Genomic DNA, 21,598 nt, shown 5'->3' on the forward strand with positions numbered 1-21,598 from the left:
CATCCTATCCTTCTAGACACACAGTTAGGAATATTTAAGAATTAGTATTGCCTGAAATCAAGTTTCTTTTGTCATACTGAGCCAATAATGAGCTGAATCTTTCATCTTTTCCTAAACAAGCTATTTCTGTGTAAACAATAGATGCTTTTAATGTGGGTTGCCTTTTTTCTTATCTTAAATTACAGGGATTTCAGTTCTGATTTGTATTAATACCAAAGTCAGAATCTGGGCTTACCCATATCAAGGTGAGATATTTTACTGTATTTGTATTCACAGGTCAGATTTTGTTAAAAGGCCAACTTAATATTTTGGAATGTCAGATCTCTTTGGAAACTAAACCTGCTGGTATGGAATTATGGAAAACGTAGAGCTTGTTCCTTGTAAGCAACTTGTCAGTGTAGCTTGTCTTGCAGTGATTAAACAGACTTCTTGTGAAAGGACAGCTTTGGCCTGGTTTGAATCTCAGATTGAGGGAGTTTGGTTCCCAGATGTGCTGCAGGATGGGCTAAGAGGCGGCTGAAACCCCCCGAGCTTTGCACGTGACTGCCGGTGCCAAAACGTTAATCATGGTCAATGAACTCCTAACTTTTACTTGAGGTAAGATGCATCAGTGCCAGTGGCTGCAGGTGGAGGCCTAACTGAATTTCTAGAATCTCTGTTTTTAATTAGCATGCATACAGAATTTAATTTGCTGTAATACAGTAATTACACTGCCTGACCAGAGCTGAGACCTGCTCTGTGTTCAGTACATCTCCAATCAGCTGGGTGTTAACCAGTGAAGCCAACGGTACCTCATGATCCTCCTCACGAGTAACCTCCGGGGTTACCAAGCACTGAGCGGTGCTCAAGCGCCAAGATGAGCAGCGCTGCAGAGAACGGTTATCTCTGAGGGACGCGGCCATGCCCCGGGGAAAGCGAGACGAGGAATTAACGCGTGCAGCCGGGAACGGCCGGCGGCGTTTGCTGACCGCTTCCACCGGCGCAGGGCGTGAGGGCGGCCGAGGGCCCTGCCCCGCTCCACCCGCCTCAGCCCGGCGCCGAGCCGCCGGCGGGTAGGGCAGGGTTCCCTGCGCCTGCGCACTGGGGGTGGCGGTGCGGCTGCGCGGCGGTGGCGCCTCGCTGAGAGCCGGGAGCGGGGTGGGACGGGACGGGACGAGCCGGGCGGGCAGCGGGACACAGCCGGCGAGAGGCGCAGGATGTCGGCGGCGCTGTACGTGCTCTCCACGCTGGGCGGATACGTCCTCACCTCGGCGCTGCTCCTCAAGTGTCCGGGGCTGCTCCACCGGCCCAAGCGGCAGCGCTTCCGTTGCCGGCACATCTCCCACCGCGGCGGTGAGTGACGGGATGCGGGGGGGGGGGGGTCTGCCCGCTGCGGCCCCGGGGCGCCGCTTCCCGCCCTCCCCTCAGGTGGGCTGGGGGCTGAGGGGCTCCCGCGGCTCCCCGCTGCCTCAGGGCGGCCGCTCCGGAGCCGTGCGGAGGGTGCTGAAGGGCCCCTGGGCGCTGCCCGCCGCTCGCAGCGGGCTCCCTTCAGACCTTCCTCCCGCAGCCTAATTTTAGGAGCCACCTGCTGACCGGTGCTTGATTTCAGAGCTGAATCAATCTGCGAACCCGGAACGCGTCAGCCGAAAACTGCAGGTGTTACGTGGGTCTCAAACGTACATATTATTTGCTTTAATGATTCCGAACTATGGCATTTCTCCTAATGAGAGAGGTGACTGACTGTTGCTTAAACCAGGTCCAAAGGTGAATATTCTTGCCTCTAAACGCCTATTTGCTTTGCTTTCTGATTTCAGAAGAAACGCGGTTTGCCGTGACTTTGTTCTTGCGCCCCTTGCAGTTGGAGACTGTTTAAATGGTTCAGTGCTGTGGTGAAACCGATCCCATTTTGAGAGTTTTGTCTCCCCCGCACACCTTGTGCCAAGGCCTTGTGGGTGGGCTGCTTGAATCTGTCTAAAACGGAAAGATGGTTTTAAAGTTTCTTCTACCTTTTCGTAAGTATTGGGAGGAAAAAAATACAGGAAATTGTATTTTCCTGTCCTGTGAAGATCAGTTCCGCGCTTTCCCCTTCTGCCTCATTTAGTTCATGAAAAGTCACTTTTCTAGTAAGCATGGGAGATATGTCAGGTGCCGAGTTTAACCAGCTTTCGGTGTCACATCTCAATGCTGTGTTTGATCACGTTTGTAGCCAATGGTCCTTAACTACTGCCTTATCAAAATACAAAAGCTAGAGCTTATCTCTTACAGATTTTATTCCTCGCATTTATTTTGTTTATACATCAGATTAAGTTTTGTCGTCACTCTAGTTTTAAGTATCGCGTGAAAGGCACCTTTTGCTTTGGGGTGCATATATTAGCTGTTTCCTGGTGTTTTTTCATTCCATGAGCAAAGGTTCTCAGTTTTGATTGTTACCTGTTTGTTTGTTAATTTGCTAGCTATTTAAAAACTTGCAGATGACTTTGGAGCTTGCTTTTGTTTTCACTTCTTTGCAGTGACCTTAGTTAAGATAATACAGCCCTGAGCCTGGAGAGGAGGTGTTTTGACTAGTTGCACTAAGCACCATTGGAACAACAGGAAAGCCTTACTCAATAGGAGGATTATTCATTATGTGTTCAGAGACAAAGTCCACAGCCTTTGAGTTGTTCTGTGCCTGTGTAGTGTGAAATACACCTGTGGTGGAGGTACAGCCCTTAGCATTTGGGCAGCTTGCTGGCTGTTGGGTACTGTGAGACTGAAGATCACTTACTCTCTACTCTCTGTAGTGTTTACCTTGTAACTTAGATTCCTGTGGGGCTTAAGTTCTCATCGAGCTTTAGTCATGCTGTAGCTTTAGACGCATTGTGAGTTTGCCTATTGCATTACTCCTGTTAACTTAATAGATCAAGGTAACGCTTAACTTGTTTGGCTTTTTCTGTTCTGAAGTTTAAGTCTGTGGGTTTTGATTTCGCTTCTTTCTTCACACAGGAATGTTCTTATGTTTGTTTATAGCTCATCAATGCAAGCATCCCTGAATTATTTCTTCACTTCTCTATAATTTTAAAATTAGTCACTTCTGAGAACAGTAATGAGGTCTTGATGTTCTGTGTTAAGAGTCCTCTGCCAGTGCCGGCTTCATGGATTAGGTTACAGGGCCTTTGAGGCAAGGTAGCATGATGATTTTTACAGAATCACAGAAGAGTTGATATTAGAAGGGACCTCTGGGGATCATCTCATCTGACCAGACCAGACCAAGGGTGACTACAGCAGGTTGTTCACAACCTTGTCAAGTTAGGTTTTGAATACATCCAAGGACAGAAGCTTCACAGCCTCTCTGGGCAGCCTATTCCAGAGTTTGATAACTCTTGCAATAAGAAAGGTTTTTTCTTATGTTTATAAACCGTGTTTCCTGTATTTCAATTTGTTCCTGTTGCCCTTTCCCTGGGCACCACGGAGGAAAGTCTGGCGCAGTCTTCTTTACTTCCTCCCATCTGGTATTTTTACATGTGGGTAATATCCTCCAAAGCTTCTCTTCTCCAGGCTAAACATTCCAGTGCTCTCAGCCTCTCACTGTATGCAAGAATCTTTTATTCCTTAATTTTCACAGCATCCTTTATTTTCTATGGACTTGTATGAGTAGATCCGTGTCTGTCTTGTACTTTGGAGCCCAGAACTGGGCATGTCATTCTAGATGTGATTTCACTGGTGCTGAGTAGAGGACGACAGTCACCTCCTTTGACCTGCTGGCAGTATTCTTCCTAACAGCCTGTTTTGCTTACATCAAGGGGAAGAACCCTCCTTGAGTCGGTGCCTGACATTGACTCCATCTTGTCCCATGGTAGTGCTTTCAAAGTTAGAATATATAATCGCAATTTTTTGACATCACATTTTGGCTCATAGGATGCTGAAGTTTGCTGGGGAAGGTGATTTCTGTGTGGGAAATGCAATAACATAAGTGGATGAGACATGGATCCGGAGGTGCATTTAAGTACCTGTCAGAAGCCCTTTGGTCAGCCCAGCATTTTCATTTTTAAGGAGGAAAAATGATTTAACACATCAAAATCACTCGCTTGTCTTAGTTCCCTTTTCTGAGTGTGGTTTGTGGAAGCCATGTTGCTAACCTAGAATTCCTGTTTCAGCTGATCTCTCAATTTTTTTCCTCATTTTCAAAGAACTCTACAAGTCAGGCTTTTTGTTACCAACTGGTTTGACTTGCCATACCTACCTCCCTAACACGTGACTTGTCAAATGAGTCACTTTTAAGTTGTATTTTTGGGACTTTCTGCCCAGGAATGTTAGGATACTGTTGGTTTGTTCACAAATTGAAGGCTGACTCAGGATTTTTTCCCCTCTCTTACATGCAGGATGCATGGGCTGAGTTGTCACAATTGATAAGTTATCTAAAAACTTAATTTTATTGCAGTTAACTTGTAACTGACCATCCAAGTCCTGTGCGGGTTTTCCCCATCTATTAGGCAATCATCAAAGTATACAACAAGATTCTCATGCTCTACTCTATCCCCCAGTCACTTTTGCCACTTGGCTTATTCCTAGTTCTGCCCTCAAATTCCATAAAATATTAGTGAATGCCTGACCACAGAAGCTGCTGTGGATTTACTGTATCGGTTCATGATAAACAACACAGATTGTGTCATTGTAAGTCAGTTAAGTCTTTTGTTGTCTGAGCTTCCAATGCAAGCTCACCTGATAACAATATTAAATTGCTAGTTGTGTCTACATAGAATTGCATCGCTTTCATTAAGTAACTAAGCACAGACTTGTGTAAGGATGTACTGATGAGGCCTCATTAATAGGCAAAGCCTTAATTGGAGCTTTTATAATTGTTGTTTACAAAGTCTGTCATTCATCACTGTCAATGGGTACTTAAAATTTGCATTGATATCCTCGTTGGTACGTGGATCTTCCTGAAGTTGGAATTCAGTCTATAATACTGCCAGTTTTTTGAGGGAGGAAGAATGCACAAACAAGCTTTTGCACTCCCTAACCAGGCTGACTTTCAAAGATTTTTATGGTGAGAATGATGGCTTAAAGAGTTTACTCCTGCCTGAGAGAAAATGCTTGTGCCTTCATTTCTTAACTGGAGTTGATGTGTGTTTCATTTCTTGTGTACAAGGCCTCCTTTTGCCAGCAGTACAAGCCGTCACTGACAGATTTGTGCTGTTTCAAGATGTATTCTTGCACTGAGAAAGGAGGTTGTTGCCTCTTTGAGCATCAACTGGGTCACACGTTTAGGGAATATCAGCTTTAAAGACTCTTGGGCACTTTTTTCTTTCCCTTTTGTTTTGGGTTGGTATTTCTTTCTTTCTTTCCTCTTGTCACCTTTCCTTGTGTTACTTCAGAGTTAGTGGGAGTAGACATTTTGCATATACTGTTGCTATGCTTGTGGAGCATATTGTTACAGCCAGATACAGTGCCTTTAAGGAAAAACGATATCCAACCTCTGGTAAAACAAGCCAAGACACATTTTGTTACACAAAATCCAAGATAAGTGTTCTCCCCCTTCCCTTCCAGAAGTTCTGTCTCTTGGGTCTCCCCAGTAAGTTAGTGGCAACAAGGATTTCTGACTCTAGCTTCATACTACCTCCAAATATTTCCTCAAAATATACATATTTTATTTATTATTTTTTTTAAATTACGTATTTGCACTGGGATTGAGGGGAGGAAAAGGAATTTTCACATGTTTTAGTTTTTGTTACTTTTGTAGGTGCTGGAGAAAACCTGGAAAACACGATGGCAGCCTTTCACCAGTGAGTACAAATGGAACTAATAATGTCTAAGTCAGCGGTGTTGTCCCTATTTCCCATGAGTGAAGCAATCAATGAAGATATGACTTCATCAGTTGTTTGGGGCGCAGTGTCCTCTTTCTGAAAGTCATCTCCCCTTTGGGTGACTTCTGTGGATTGCTAAACCGGAAGGAATTGGGATATTGCAAACTATGAGTTGTACCTGATAACGTGGTAGACTGGCCGTTTGAAATAAAATCCCTGAGGCCTGATTCCTCCTGTGTTAAATAAAACATGAAGCAATACTGCTTCCATGTTTAATGGTGATTACTTCTATTAATTTATGTATCATTATAAAGTTATTTTTTGTAACCAATAGCTGTTTTTTCTAGATGCATTGATATTTCACAAAAGGTATTTCAGATCATATCCTAGACCAGTTAGCATATTAGCTAATTAGCATGCAAGGCTGGATTTCAGCAAGTCTGAATCTGTTGACTGGTGTTATGGCTGTAAGAAGTCCTCTGTAAATCTATTAAAAATGTTTGTGTTGCGTTTTTTTCCCTTTATACATATGTGAAGTGAAAGCCTTTTATCTAAGGGTTTAAAATGGAGCTTGTGCCTTTTAGGTCCCCAGAGTAGTGAATTCTAACAAGGTTCTCAAAGGCATTTCAAAAGGAAGCCTATCTAAAACTCTAGCTGCCAGTGAGAAGTGACCAAATTACTTAGGCTTCTTTTTGTTTTGATTGGTTTGGGCTTTTTTTAAATCTGCTTTTTGCTAAGTAGCCTCATCAGTTTGCACATTTCCTTGCAGGCTGAGGAGTGCCAGCTTTCCCTGAGCAGTGCTATTGAAAGCACTGCAGTATTTTCTATCTCCATGGAGGCTTAGCATACTTTTGTGTTTTGGTTTGTTGGGGTATTTTTCCTGCCGATCTGCCTTTTCTCAAGTCTGCTACTATGTTTTCTGAAAGTGTGTTTTTTCTGTTTCTGCTTTTTAACCATTTCTTAGTTTTCATTTAGTATTATACTGGTTTTAAATGTATGGGGCTCTTGCAAAGTGAGTTACACCATAACTTATTTTTATCTGATTCCCAGAAGTGAGTTGTAGTATTTGGAGTAAGGACTGTGCCAGGAGTCAGATAATGTTTTGTGGTAACACAGACATTTGTCTGACTCTCCTCTGACCAATCTAATTATTTATAATTATTACAGTGGTAACAAATGTGTTGAGGTCTGCTTTTTGAACTCATCACAGCTGCTGATGTCAAAGTTCAGTTACTTTGAGATTGATTGTATAAAGGCATTGTACTCCTGCAGAAAGCAGAGTCAGAGCAATTACTGCATTAGGCAGTAGAAAGTCTTCTGGCTTCCTCTGTCAAGGGGTAAAGGCTTTGTCCTTCTTATCTGTTCATTCCTATCTCCACTGGTAAGCTACCAAAAGGAACTGGGGAGAAAATTGGTGATCTGCGTGGTGAAAAATTAACGTAGATTGGCTCAGAGATCTCGTATGAGCTAATCCATCATTTTTATGCATCAGATTTTGCGTGAAGCCTGCAAGAGCTGTCTCTGCAGGTTTGGACACACAGCCATGTTTGACTAGTGATGTAGTTGAATCCAAAAGAGGATGCTTGTCTGCAGCATAAGACCTACCCCCTTGGATTTGCCTTATTAACAGTAACCCAAGTATTGACAAGCAGATAGCTTTATTTATGCTATTAGCTCTTTAACAGCAATTGGAGAATATTTAATACTGTTGCATGAAAAAATTATTATAGTAGTACATAAAGCATATGAAAGGAGAGGCCTTAGTGGTAATTTCAGCCTCTAACTAGCTTAATTTATAAATATTCTGGAAAGCAATTATAAGATTTTTGTACCAAAGATAGTACTTCTTTGTTTTTGCATGGTAAAATGACTAATAGATGTTTTCTGGGGGGCTGTAATCATGTTATAGTGCATTTAATTGCTGCTGTGGTGGGTTTAGATTTTAAAATAACTGATCTTAAGCTAAGAGAGACACTTTGTGTCTTAAAGTATTTGAGGATCTGGCATAAAAGATGTCGTAAGGATTTAATTACTAGTTTAGTAGTCCCTAACAGAGGCATGTACTTCAGCATTGTCTTGACAGGAAGCTGCTAAGCAAACTCTCCAGGTATTTTCTTGTTGTATTTCCTTTTCTTTTATGTACGTACTTTAGAGAGAAAGCTTTAAACACTGTAGATACAGGAATAAAAGCATGAGATCAACTTAGTATTTATAAATTCTATACATTGTGCTACATTAGGTGTTGCCTAGTGGAATTTAATTTGCAAAGTAAGGCTTTTCTTAGATAGTTTCTGGTATGTCATTTTACTTGAAAACAGTTGGAGTTAAACACGGGTGCAAAGAGCTCAATCATCTTAATTTGCAAATGGGAGTCTGCTTCACAACTTTTGTTCTGGAGCAGTTGGATCTGAATCCAACACATTCTTCTGAATCTGGAGAGATCTGAAGTCTTCTCTGGAGTCCTGTACATTGATGTGTTATTACAGAGCTGCAGAACAAACTGATTTCCAGCTGAAAAGACTCGGCACTTTAAGGGAGCTTATTTAGCAGCAAGCTGCTAGTAAGAGCCTGGCAAATTCCCAGATTTGTTAACAAGGAAAGTTGTTGTTCTCATTTTTCCATGTAACATCACTCCTGAATTTCTTAAGCAGTAATATTTCTAGTAAATTTGGCTGGTTAATTAATAATACATGGTACTAGCTGGGAACATCTACAAATTTGGCAGATCTCCTGCAGTGTGTTTGGAGATGCTGTTCCTCAGGAGACAAAATTACATGGAACAGGCTGTGTATCTTTCATATGTAATAGGATTTTGTTCCTCTCCTGATTCTTAATTAGTGGCACTGGGAAACAGTTAATAAATTGGTTTTAATTTGACAACTGTCTTCTTGGTCATTATCCCAGCTGGACCAGAAATTGTGTTAAACACTTAAAGGAGTATATTCAATTTTATTATGGTTTTTTGTTTTGCTTTGTTACTGCATTTGTAAATGTTTGCGGTGCATCTGTACTTAAGAAAAGGCTGCTAGTGAAGTCACAGAGCTTTGGGTCTTGTATAAACTGTATTCTCAGATGTTACAGGTTTGTTCATAGGTGGTTAAAAAGGAATACCCTGGTGTTTTGAGGGAAGTGTTAATGCCTCAGGGCAGGACTTTCAGCTGTCTGCTGGGACCTTCTGAGTATCTTTTCTAAGGAAATGAGCAATTCACTTCTTGTTAGTTCTTCTCTAGTGTGAGGTTTCCTGTACTTATTTTTCATCGATATTATTACTGCTTTCTGCTTTCTTTATGCTTATGAGCTAAGCTTTGATAGAGTGGATTTGGAATTGGATTAGAACTCTTCAGAGCAGCAGATTGGAACAGGAATAGATCTTTTTTTCCTTTGAAAAATATGACTGGCTTCTAGTGGTTTGTATTTTTTTTTAATTTAATACTTTAATGAAAAATTTGCAATATTAAATTTTCTTAAATGTCATTTTGCCAGCCAAAATCCCCATTGCTAATTTCCTGATTAACTTAAATCAAGTAAAAAAGGGCTTTCACATCCCTGTCACTTGTTGTCTATGCTTCCCACAAAATTGTTTTTTTTAAGAGCTGTCTTCTTCCAGTGGTCCTAATAAGCATCACTGAAAATTACTTTAGAAGTCAGTTTCTGAATCCTGAGGTGGTAAGCTGCACTTGACAGCTACTTGATTTCAATGGAAGATGAAGCCAAAGCTTAAATTGTGTCTCTGATTCATGATACCTTGTTTGTTCTTGAATCAGCTTTCTCACTGCAGCAGTTACTTGCTTCTCACTTTGTAGCAAGATGGTGAGGAATCATTGCATCATAAAGCATCCAAAGTAATTCCAGTGGGATTAGTTTAGTTGAATAACATGTATGTGGTAGTTTTGGATCTTTACCAAATACATGTATGATTCAAGGCAGGCTTCTTTGCTTCCAGTGCGGTTAATATAGGAACAGACATGTTGGAGCTGGATTGTCACCTGACAAAAGATGAGCAAGTGGTGGTGTCCCATGATGAGAACTTGAAGCGATCAACAGGAATTGATGTCAACATATCTGACCTCAAATACTCTGTAAGTTGAAGGAAAAAATAGTAGTGCTAGATGATGTTTAAAAATGTGTGGAGTGACTGGGGTGGCAGGGAGCTCATGTGCATGTATGTCTAATATCCAAAATCTGAGAGGATTCATCTCGTCTTACTGAAAGAACAACTTAACTTGGCTCCATGTGTAGTCAGAGGATCACACCCAGCACATTTCCAGAGGGTAACTCCTTCCAGGAGCAGGCTGAAGACCTGTCTGGTGGTAGGCCTGCTTTACCATACTGATGGCAAAGGCAGCTTAATCAACAAGCTCCTTTTCGTGTGACCAGCTTTTTAGTGGGACGATGGGCAGGTGAATCCCACCTGCATTTACTATTTTAAAAGTCTGTTTTACAGAACTGTCTTTCCATCTGATATTGAAATGGAATTATCAGAATTTTCAGACAAGTATCTGGAAATCATAGAATCATAGAATCGTTAGGGTTGGAAAGGACCTTAAGATCATCCAGTTCCAACCCCCCTGCCGTGGGCAGGGACACCTTACGCTAAATCATATCACCCAAGGCCTCGTCCAGCCTGGCCTTGAACACCGCCAGGGATGGAGCATTCACAGCCTCCCTGGGCAACCTATTCCAGTGCCTCACCACCCTAACAGGAAAGAATTTCCTCCTTATATCCAACCTAAACTTCCCCTGTTTAAGTTTTAACCCATTGCCCCTTGTCCTGTCACTACAGTAAAATGTTTTGACTTATTCAGCTACAGGTAGCACAAGTCTAAGAATGCCAAATAGTTCAAGTAAGAATAAACACAGTCATAAAATAAATTACTTTGTGGGCAAGAAGATTTTAAAAAAAGTTTTGTCTTTAAAGTTAACTTACATGGCTTATGAATATTTTATTTTGTCTTTTTCAAAAAAATGGATGATTACATTCCCACATTTGAATTAGTGTTCCATTTCCCTTTATTTTTAAGGAACTGCCACCATATCTCTGCAAGCTGGATGTCACCTTTCAGAAAGGTAAGTTTTTGTCTCCTGCTCTTTCAGTTTACAGTAAGTAAGTTTCCATTATTGTATTATGGCAATTTCAGATTGGCAAAGGGAAAAGAGGATTTGCTTCTCTCAGTATCTTGATAAGAGAAGTTTTAAAGGGAAAATACAGTCCTAGGTTTAGAAACAAAAATAGATTTTTTTTTCCACATCACTTGGCAGTGATGAAGTTTAAGATGTTGTATATCTCTTCCAAGTAAACATTTCAGTTGTTTGCTTGTCTACTTCTTGCAACTGCTTTCTATTTCCCTTGTGAGTTCTCCAGAAGGTGCTGATTGAAAATTTGTTGTCCTGAAAAACAAAGAGAAGGTAGAAGAAAGTTTCTTTTCCATATAAGTGTCATTGTGCTGGTGCACTCTGAGCCTGAAGTACTGCAAGATGTCAGATAATACAGATGTCTTCAGAAGATAAATGAAAAGAGCAGTAGTAGTTACTATATGTATGACAAAGTTCGGTACCAGTATTGCTGCAAGAGAAGAAGACGTATTAAAAAACATAACCTCTTTTCTTCTGAAAACTGATTTGTGGGACTGTAATTTGAATAAAGCACACAGGCTAAAATTGAGAACATTGCCATCTAGGAAAGGCTATGGAGATGATAGCAAGTGTGTTTGCTTGAGGGAGTTTGTGACTGTCTTGTACAACCTTTCCAGATTTCAGTTGACCAGCAAGCAAATTTAGTGTTAAACTTTTCTGTTCAAAATTGCAAAATACTTAAAATACGAAGAAGTGGCAAGAGCCTTCAGGTAATTCATTAGAGCCATAAGCAGTTTCATACAATAAAGTTTGGGGGTTTTGCCTTCTCTGCCCTTTACTCATGATGCTTATCCAGTAATTTTCCCAGCAGAAGAAGTTTTTGTCATTTTGTCACATTCCATAGTCATCTCATTGCATTTGGTATGTGTTAACTGAGCCCATGTTTGCTATTTCAGGATTTTTAACGATGCCTGCACACCTACTGTTGCTAAATAATGGATTTCATGAAGTTAAAACCTAAATGTACAGTATGCTCAGGGCATTTTCATTATGAGCTTGTCATAATGAATTACAGCCAAGTGAAATAAATTCCTATTTTTTAATAGTTTAAAAACATGGTACATCTAGGAACTATATACTTTTTCAAATGTTAAGATAACAAGTGCTCTGACATCTCAGCTTTTATCTGTGGTATATTAAAAATGGCCACAGCAGTGACAACCTTCTTGTTTTCCCAGAATGTCACTGTGAGGGAAAAGATAACCGTATTCCACTCCTGAAAGAGGTGTTTGAGGCATTTCCACAGACTCCTGTCAACATTGACATCAAAGTGAACAACAATGTGTTGATCAAAAAGGTACATGACAATCCATGCTGAACTGAGACTGAATGTCACGTAATGATGTTGAAATTCCAAAGAAGTTTCTTGGTTTCTTGGATTAATGGCAGTCTGTGCTCTTGGGCTGCTTCATCCTTCATGTGTGAGATCTTGCTCCATGTATGAAGTGATCTCGTGCAAAATATCCAGCAAGCAGCTCTTTACTGACCCTTTATATTGACGTGAAACTGATGCTACACTGCTAGAGACACATTTGGTTTGTACTTCATGTGAAGGGTCTTGCTTGCCGCAGGAGCATAAAACCAAAGTGTCAATGTAAAGATAAAAGCTCATCACAGAAAAGGAGATCTGCTTTCCGTCAGATACTATTTTGCCATTGAGTTTCCTTAAGTTCTCTAGGGGGCTTTTTGTAGTGCCCTGGTTGCATTTGAGGTAGAGTTAGTTTTCTTCCTGCTACAGTGCTGTGTTTTAGCTTTAGTATGAGAATAGTGTTGATAACACACCAATGATTTAGTTGTTGCTAAGAAGTGCTTACCTGAAGTCAAGAACTTTGTCATTTCTCATGCTCTGTCAGTGAGTAGGGGCACAAGAAGCCAGGAGAGAACACAGCCAGGACACCTGACCTGAATTAGCCAAAGGGGTATTCCATACCACAGCATGTCATGCCCAGTATTGAAACTTAGGGGGGGGATTGGGTGGGAGCCAGTGATCACTGTTTGGGGACATGCTGGGCATTGGTCAGCAGGTGGTGAGCAGCTGTAGTATGTATCACTCATTTTGTCTTGGGGTTTATTCCCCTCTCTTTATTTGTTATGTTTTACATCAAATACCGAACTGTTCTCTCAACCCAGATTCTTTTGCCTTTTATTCTGGTTCTCCTCCCCATCCCACTGGGGTACTGAGGGGAGGGAGTGAGCAGCTGCGTGGTACTTAGCTGCTGGCAGGGGTTAAACCATGACATTTAGGTATAATGGTCTTTCCTTTTATCCGCTGACCTGATCATTTGTATCTTTCCAGTCAAAGCAGCACAATCCTCTTAAGATGGGAAAAGGTATAGAAGAGCTATCGTTAATGACTTGCATAGTTGGAAAGTAGGAAGTAGAGTTTCCATTAGGTAATGCTGCACATAATTTCAGTGAATACATCTGAGGGTTCTGCTTTTTTATGTTGCAGGTTTCTGAGCTGGTGAGTCAGTATAAGCGAGAGCATTTGACAGTATGGGGGAATGTCAATTACGAGGTTGTATCAAAGTGTCTTAAGGAGGTAAGACCGGGTCCAGCTAAGCTTCATTCTTGCTTGCTTGTTACTGTGTGGTGACAAAATGTACAGCAAAGCACCCTGTAAATCAATATTTAGTCAGCTATGCCCGACTTTCTAGATGTGATGGGAAATTTTGTGCTTAGATATATTCTGCTTACTGTGCTGTTAGGATAAATCAAACACAGTTAACATCCATATTAAGCTTAATCATGTTTTATTCTTGTTCTGTAAGATTTAGGGAGGCATGATTTTATGCCAGGAACTGTTACAGGCTGGTTTGCACATTGTTCATCTGCTACAAAAGCAATTTTTCTAAGGATTGCTTATTGTCTGTCTCTTTTTATGAAAATAATGGATGTGGCCACTAGCTGACGCACAGTTACATTGGTATAAAGCTGGTTTACAGCTGTAGATGTTATTTCTGGTTTATTTATTTTTTGAGGAATAGTACCATTTAGAATTAAATTAAAACTTTGTTTAGTCCAAAGGAGTTCTGCACCTGAGTGAAACTGATCTAGTTGAGGGTATGGATATTGTTCTAATTTATCTATTCAGGACAACACCATTTCTTACCTGAAAAGCACTTAAATTTGTTCGTTTTTGTGACATCAATACCCAGATATTTTAGTTCATAAACCAGCATCTTCAACTTGTATCACAACACATTTTAATGTGATATCAAGCTGTAACAAGTCCTGTGCTAAAGCACATCCTCTTCTTTGTGATAATACTTGTCTGACAGAGAACGTGTAGTCTGGAAAGATGGTGAAGGCAGGTAACAAACACATTACTGCAGCCAGTGAAACTTTGCCTTTTCAGGTCCTTGTTGCTCCTTCAAACTGCATAAAACTGTTGCTTGGATTACAGGTTACAAGGAAGAGTAATTTAAATTCAGTGCAAGCATGTCATAAACAGTTGGCAGCTTAATCTTTAGGCGCAAGTGCTAAACTTTAAATATGTACTGATGAATAAACTTAATTGCAACAGACTCAACTATCTACCAAGGTAATGTAGAATCTTGCTTTCGTGGTTCCTGCAGAATGCTGATATTCCCATCATCTTCTGTTTGCAACGTGTCCTCCTGCTTCTTGGCCTGTTCTACACCGGTCTGCTGCCATTCATTCCTTTCAAGGAAGAATTCTTGGAGATTCCCATGCCTTCAATCATCCTCAAGTGAGTTTGAGTCCATATGTGGGTGCTGCACTGAAATGATAATAAAGCAAGTGAATGATGATGCCACCTTGAACACTGGTTTAGTCAGCATCCTTGGACTGAGGAGACTCTTGTTAATTTAGGCACTTCTGTATATTCCTCAGAGAAAACTGTGGAACCCTCCTCCTCTGTAGTTAACCTGTTGCTGTCCAGCTCCAGGTTACTCACTTGTTCATGTGGGGTGCCTGTGTATACCAGTGTTGTGTGTTTACAGCATTTCCTATTCCTACAGATACCTTTACAACTTGCCATCTAGATAGTAATATGGAGCAGTTCCATACAAATAACTAATTCTTGCACTTTTCTTCCTCTTTGTTGAGAACAAATTAATCTGATTAAGGCCAAGAGGCAAGTCATTAGTAGGGTAAATACAAGTTTTCACATGCTCTTTTTTTATCATACTGCACTCAAAATGCTGCTGAATACCCGTCTCTGCCGCTTCTCTTAAATGCAGCGCATTCTCTTGTGTAACCCAATTCTAAGTCACTGTCGTAGTGAAATTGCTGTTCTAATTTGAGAAACTGCAAGATTAATTCTTCATGTTCCTTTTGCAGGAACATCTTAATATTTTAAACTGTGCCCTGGTAATCTTTCGTTTTCTCTTCCTCAACAGGCTGAAAGAACCACAGAAGGTGACAAGAAGCCAAAAATTTATTATCTGGCTAGCTGACACGTAAGATTGTGTCTGATTGCATTTTCATTTCTATTTGCCTATATTTTAACAGTTGGCTCAAGCAACCAAGACTATTGCTATAGCTACTTGTGTTGGAGTTTAATTATTTATTTTCTCAGTTTCCTCTAGCTTTTTTGTCAGTACAGGATAAATCATACCTAAATCTTATGTAGGCGTTCCTGTATGCTTTTGTTTTTCATAAACTGAAACATACTGAGGTGCAGTAAGTGGTCATTATTCCAATTTAGTCTATTTCGTTTGCCATTAACTGTGGTCAGCTAATTAGCATGCAAGTAGATTCAGAATGCAGCTTTCATGTTTCATGGGATTGTGACTGTTTCATAATGTTGTTAGAGGAGATGCTGTTTGGCTCACATGGAACACTTTGCATTTGAAGAATATCCATGCTTCAGAGGCAACTTAGTAACGCACTTTGAATGTGGTTGCAGTTAGTTTCTTCTGGCTCTTCTGTGTCTGACATCTGTCAGCTTGATTTCGTAAGTGGCCAGTAGAGTTAAAATCTCTTCTGAAAGCAAAGGGATTAATTCATCAGACATGGTGTGGGGTACATGTACAATGAAGGAGTCTGCTGGATTTGATCTGCAGAAGAGTTGATACAGATATCCATAGCTAATGCAGATTTCTGGGTACTGTGTTAATCAGTCTTGAGTTGCTTGAGCTAAAGGTTTTCTATAATTAGGTTTCTAATCTCTTTCGGAAAACGTTAAATGTAAATGCTATATGAAAAAAATCATTACAGAGCATCAACATGCATTGAAAATTTCATATATACTTCAAGTTCTTAAATAAAATCATGCTCCTTTCTGCAGACTGCTGATGAGGAAAGCACTTTTTGACCACCTCACTGCTCGAGGCATTCAGGTACAGTGTGGCAAAGAGAAAGGAAATGTGCTTTAAACATAGTGAGAATTTGAACCAGCTGCATGTGGCCTTAAGATGGGTTTGTGTTCTCCCCAGCATGTTCTGTGTGTTGCTAGGTTATGTGTTGCTTTTTGGTTTCTGAGCAATAGCTTATGCTCTTATATTTGCAGTTCTGTTGCTGCAAAGCAAGAATTGCATGTTTGGAAAAAAACTCTTTAAATTTCTTTAAGATCCACACACAAACACTTCAAACTTAAATGTACAAAATCTGCTAAACTGCTTACCTGTTCTGGGGTTTAACAAAATAATTGAATGCAAATACCTGAAGTCTATGAAAGTAATGAAATGGAGTTGGAATCAGCACTAGAAAATACCTCCATTTGGAGGGCAAGGGAGAAGTTGGATGTGTTTGTGTGTCTGTCTTTGGCATCTGAATGTAATAATTTATTGTTTTAAATATATGTGTTGTCATCTCTCACATGAAATAATTTAAGTCAAAAGTCACCTTTTTTATTTCTTTGAGTATTTCCTGGAATAATTTGTCTTTCTATCCCATTTTACAGGTGTATATTTGGGTACTGAATGAAGAACAAGAATACAAGAGAGCATTTGATCTAGGAGCAACTGGAGTGATGACAGACTATCCAACAAAACTTAAGGAGTTTTTACATAATTATCCAGCATAAATGAAGAAATCCAAGGAAGTTCTTGCAGATTGTGAGCCAAGGATTTTCTCCATTAAAAACAAAAAAGAGTAGCATACACAGATCACCTTGAAGGATGTAACTGGATGATCTGTTACCTTGTCATCAGGTTGCTACCTAATGTAAAGGCTGTCTATTTATTTTAAAACTTTAATTACATAGTTTACATTTGTAAATAGCTCATTTAGCAATAGCACACTTCACATATAGTGATGACTAGGAAGAAACTTGCTGGATTGGATACCTGTAGATAATAAACGTTATTTTACCTGTCACAAGTGTTCCTAAGCAGATGTCAAGACATGTCAGTTATCCCAGTTATATTCTAGTGGGCAGAAACTAAGGAATTTCTGAAAGTACTCTCTGTGTATGCATTTCTTGTCTTGCTTTTAATTTTCAGATAACCTGTAGGGCAAAAAAGAAAACGCACAGGAGAAGCAGAGAGTGGAATCTGTGGCTAGCCGAACAGTGTAGCATGTGAAGTGTAGTCCATAAAGGTGGTCACTTTTTTACCAAAATGAACTCATTTGGTCAGTGTAGATTTACTCTTTTATTCTTACTGCTAAGAATGTTGAACCTGAGTTGCAGCTGTACATAGACCCCTTTCTGCTGTGATGGCAATGCTGTGACTCACTGGTCAAGTTCCAAGTGTGGTATTTAAGCCAGGTTCTGGGTTTGACGCTGACTTCTACTGCAAGAGTCTAGGTTTGCTGCTGGTTCTGACCTGCCTGTCAGGCTACTGTGGCATGGCAAAACCTGGCTTTCCAGGAAGGAAGATTGCACTTTCTGGAGATTACACTTATTTTGTAATAAGTAGTCTTTTAATGGAGGAAACCAATATTCTAGGAGTCTTTTGCACATTTGTAGTTCTAACATCTGTGGTCTTGATGATGGAAAGTTGGATTTAGGGTGAGGGACCAAAGAAGACTGTTTGGTCAGGAGTTTCAGGAACAAATTTAAATGTTCCTATTAAATGAATTCACCCAAAGCAGATTTATATGCGTACTTATAAAAAGAGCAAGTGTCAATCTAAGAGTGTGTAGATTTTAGTCTTTTCTCTCCACAAAAGGGCCTGTCTTTTCTAAAGAGCCTGTAACCTTCCATCCCAACACTCCAGTTGTAGGAGCCATCCCACCATGTTTCTGGGATGCCTATTATATCATACCCCCGTAGACGTGCACACATCTCTAATTCCTCTTGTTTGTTCTGCATGCATTGGGCATTTGTATAGAGGCATCTGGGCCGAGCTCCAACTGAAGCCGGCTCATTGGCTGGAGCGGCTGGGATATCTCTACAGTGCTCCGAGCTTTTATTATAGGTTCTGGCAACTGACTGGGTGTGTTGGGATGGAACGATGCCCCCCTCCCCCGACACATCTAGTTTAAAGCCTCCTTGACCAGTCTGGCAAGCCTCCTACCAAAACCGAGCAGCTCCACCAGCCCCCACTAGACCTGGCCTACAAACTTGAGTGCCGTGTTCAAGACACCCAAACCCCTGACTATGACACCACTCTTCTAACCATTTATTAACCTGGCCAGTCCTCCTAGCTTTTGTAAGGTCACCCCTGTATCCTGGAGAATTGATGAAAAGACAATCTGAGCTCCAGAGCCCCTAACCACCTCTCCCAGGGCTCTGTAGTCCTTTATGTTTGCTAGTCACACACTAGTTAGAGTAGGCTCCATATGCAGCTCAGTAGGTAAAAAAACAAAACAAACCATCAACTTTCCACCCTTTCTGTCTTAATTTGGTTTACTAGCCAGTGTGTAGCTCCAGTTAGTTCTTATGCAGTGTGGTTTTCTTCAGCTCAATTTTATTGCTGTTGAATTTCTAGACGCACACCTCTGTTTATAATTCTGGGTTTAGAGAATACTGTGAAATAGCAATTACACGTTAAAACTTTATCTTATGCTAGGAAAAGATAAATTTTAAGGTACTGGTCTTGATTTCTGGACTTGATCTCTCAGGGGGCAGGTCATAATTTAGTTTCTCTCTCAACTTTCCCTCATCACTGCATAAATAAACTGTTTTGCTTTATTCTGTATTGAATGACAAAACACAGTTACTGAAATGACTAACCTGTTTCTTTCATTTTAATATTTTTCCTCTTTCTCCGTAGCAGTGGTGGTGTAAACTTCTGCCTTCAAAAACGCTTAATGTGTTTTCTGCCACTGGTCTTCCTAAATCTGATAACAGCTTTTGACTGTGCTGTTTATGCAGGACCTCTCTTTGATAAGCCTGCTATTTAATATTTGAAATTTGAATGAGTCTTGTTGCATAGCAGGGAAGGGGCTCAGTGCTGGAAAGCTGCTGAATTTATTCAGTCACCCATTTGGGCTTTACTACAAGAGCTAAGTTTAATCTCTTGAGACAGGTGATGTTGCATTGATGAGGCCATGAATCCGAGCACCAGTACAGAGGGCTTAGGCCACGATAACTGTAACAAAATAACATGGAATTGAGGTTACTGTAGAATGCTTGTTCTGTCAAATCATTGTTTTGACTATTCCAGAATTTACTGTGTGATTTTTAAACCACTTGTACAGAAAAGTGTGTGTTGAGAACTTGCACAGCTGTCCAGGAGGATGTTCCGTGAATCTCTCTCCAAGGGGAGAGTCTTTTCAGGTACTTTTAAGTATTGTTTAACACTTACTGTGTTCTGAACCCTATTGCAAAATATTTTATGTATGAAGGATTATGCGTGTATTTCATGCAGTTTTAATTTGCAGAAAGTCTTGTGGACCTCTCTAGCTCCAAAACTATGAAGTGACTTTTCTTGTAAAGAAAGATTGATGCTTTTGAAATGTGACACATTAAAACATCTTTGCTCATAAAATATCTAAAGCTGAATACTTATTGTGACATCTTTGCCTGAAAGTCTAATTTCTGAGATTATGATATTTATAGTGTAGTAAACATTGAGCTTTTGATAGTGGACTTGTTATGTGGGTAGGGTTGCTGAAAAGAAGGGGATATATTATAAACTCTAAACTTTTAAGAAATTTTTGGCAATGACATTGGTGGTCTCATACAGTAATCATAGTATCTGCAACTGTGTGTAGCTAAACAAAACCTGCAGGGGACTTAAGCCTGCCTTCTCCATGTGCAAAAGAACTTGTGAGTAAACTTTTGAAGTCAATTCCAATTTGATTTATCTATAATTTATTTTAAGACAGAAACAGGAGTAGATAAACTTGACCAGAAGTGGTCTCCATATGCAATACTAAAAAATAGGGTAGAGAATTCTGCTGGTTCAGCAATGCAGTCTGTGCTGTTGCTTCGTTGCTTCCAGACAAAGGCCTGTCTGCAGAACAGGCATTGCATGCTTCAAAGCAAGCAGCCTGCCTGGACACACAAAAATTCAAATAATCAGGATTTAAGATTGGAGAAGAGTGGGAAGGTATACAAATTGGGTACTAAACTTCTGAAACTTTACTGTATGCTACTCAGTTTGAAGTAGGCGAGCCTTATGTAATAATGGTAGAGGGAGGGACAAGGATGAAGATCCCAGGCACGCCAGGAGAACTGATTCTCTGCATGTTTTTTGCTATCAGCATCTTTCAGTGTAAAGAGCTGGCAAATTGTTTGTCTTAGATTGCAGCACCTTTAATATAAAATGGAGTGTGTAGTTCTGTATGGATGGAAACAGAAAGGTGAAATGAGACAACAAATGTTTCTTATTTAATAATATTTTGAGAAGTGTTACATATGTTAGTGTTTCGGATAGCTGTGCTGAAAAGGAATTGTGTGACAGCACTGGCCTTTGCTTTGCACTTCAGGGTAAAAATGGCTGGCTGTATCGGAGCTGCTTTCTAATTATTTGGTTTTTTGCAATGGTGATGCTTAATTCTTAAGCACAATAATGCATCTTTTCTGCGTGGGGAATGTTGTCTTATTTGAAGTCTACTCTTTGGTGTTTATCCATTTGATTCTGGCAGTGTTACAAGATTCTGTGTGCACATTTATAACATTACAAGTCAGGTTTTGAAAGCACTGACAAAATGATCTTACGTAGCCTGGTTCTAGCCATCAGCTCTGACCTATAATCAGGCTCATTAGTTTAATTACAGAATGTAGCAGTTCACAGATGTGGAGGATATTGTATCCTATCTGTGTATGTACATCATACCTGAATTGAATGGGGGAAATGAAAACATTCAGTTATCTCTGCACGTAAGATATGGTAGCAGAGGAACTTGTTTTATTTAAATCTAGATTCAATTTAAAAAATATTTTACTGTGGCCTTTAAATTATCCTGAAACACTTCTGTAATGTCCTAAGGACACTCGCTCTAATTCACCGTCTTCCACACACAGTGTTATCTTATACCTGCTCACTCTTGCTAGAAGATTTATGCAAAAGACTGTAGATGATCAGTGAAAGATTAGCAGATTATTGCATGTAAAAAGCCTTTGCTAGTTGACAGGTATCTGCTGCTGAACTGGGGACACAGACTAGCTGGTTTTGAGTATGTTCATGTTAACAGGGATTCCACTTGTAGGAGGTTTCTGTGCAGTGCTGTGTTATCCTGTGTTGGGTGATAGTTTGCTATAGATACAGAGCTTTCTTATGATGATAATAAGCAGGTTAATGTTCCCTCTACTCCTACAAGTAAATTTCCAGCTTTCCTACTGGATTTCCATCAAATTATATTAAATATTAGGTTTTAAGGTCAAGTGTAATTTTAAAGCCTTG

General features: G+C 40.2%; 1 protein-coding gene across 1 annotated transcript; it reads left to right on the forward strand.

The window, feature by feature from the left end:
• Positions 1-1,157: 1,157 nt before the first annotated feature.
• GDPD1 (glycerophosphodiester phosphodiesterase domain containing 1) lies at positions 1,158-17,938 on the forward strand. Its single transcript, XM_057410059.1, has 10 exons — positions 1,158-1,332; positions 5,699-5,741; positions 9,706-9,841; positions 10,784-10,829; positions 12,074-12,192; positions 13,348-13,437; positions 14,474-14,607; positions 15,260-15,319; positions 16,150-16,201; positions 16,765-17,938. Exons 1-10 carry the CDS (start codon positions 1,197-1,199, stop codon positions 16,885-16,887), a joined length of 939 nt encoding a protein of 312 aa, XP_057266042.1. The 5' UTR covers positions 1,158-1,196; the 3' UTR covers positions 16,888-17,938.
• The last annotated feature ends 3,660 nt before the right edge of the window (positions 17,939-21,598 follow it).

Source organism: Pezoporus wallicus, unplaced genomic scaffold (assembly GCF_028554395.1).
Source record: "Pezoporus wallicus isolate ANWC-B61680 ecotype Strahan unplaced genomic scaffold, APGP_CSIRO_Pwel_v1 contig_8269, whole genome shotgun sequence".
Lineage (NCBI taxonomy): Eukaryota > Metazoa > Chordata > Aves > Psittaciformes > Psittacidae > Pezoporus > Pezoporus wallicus.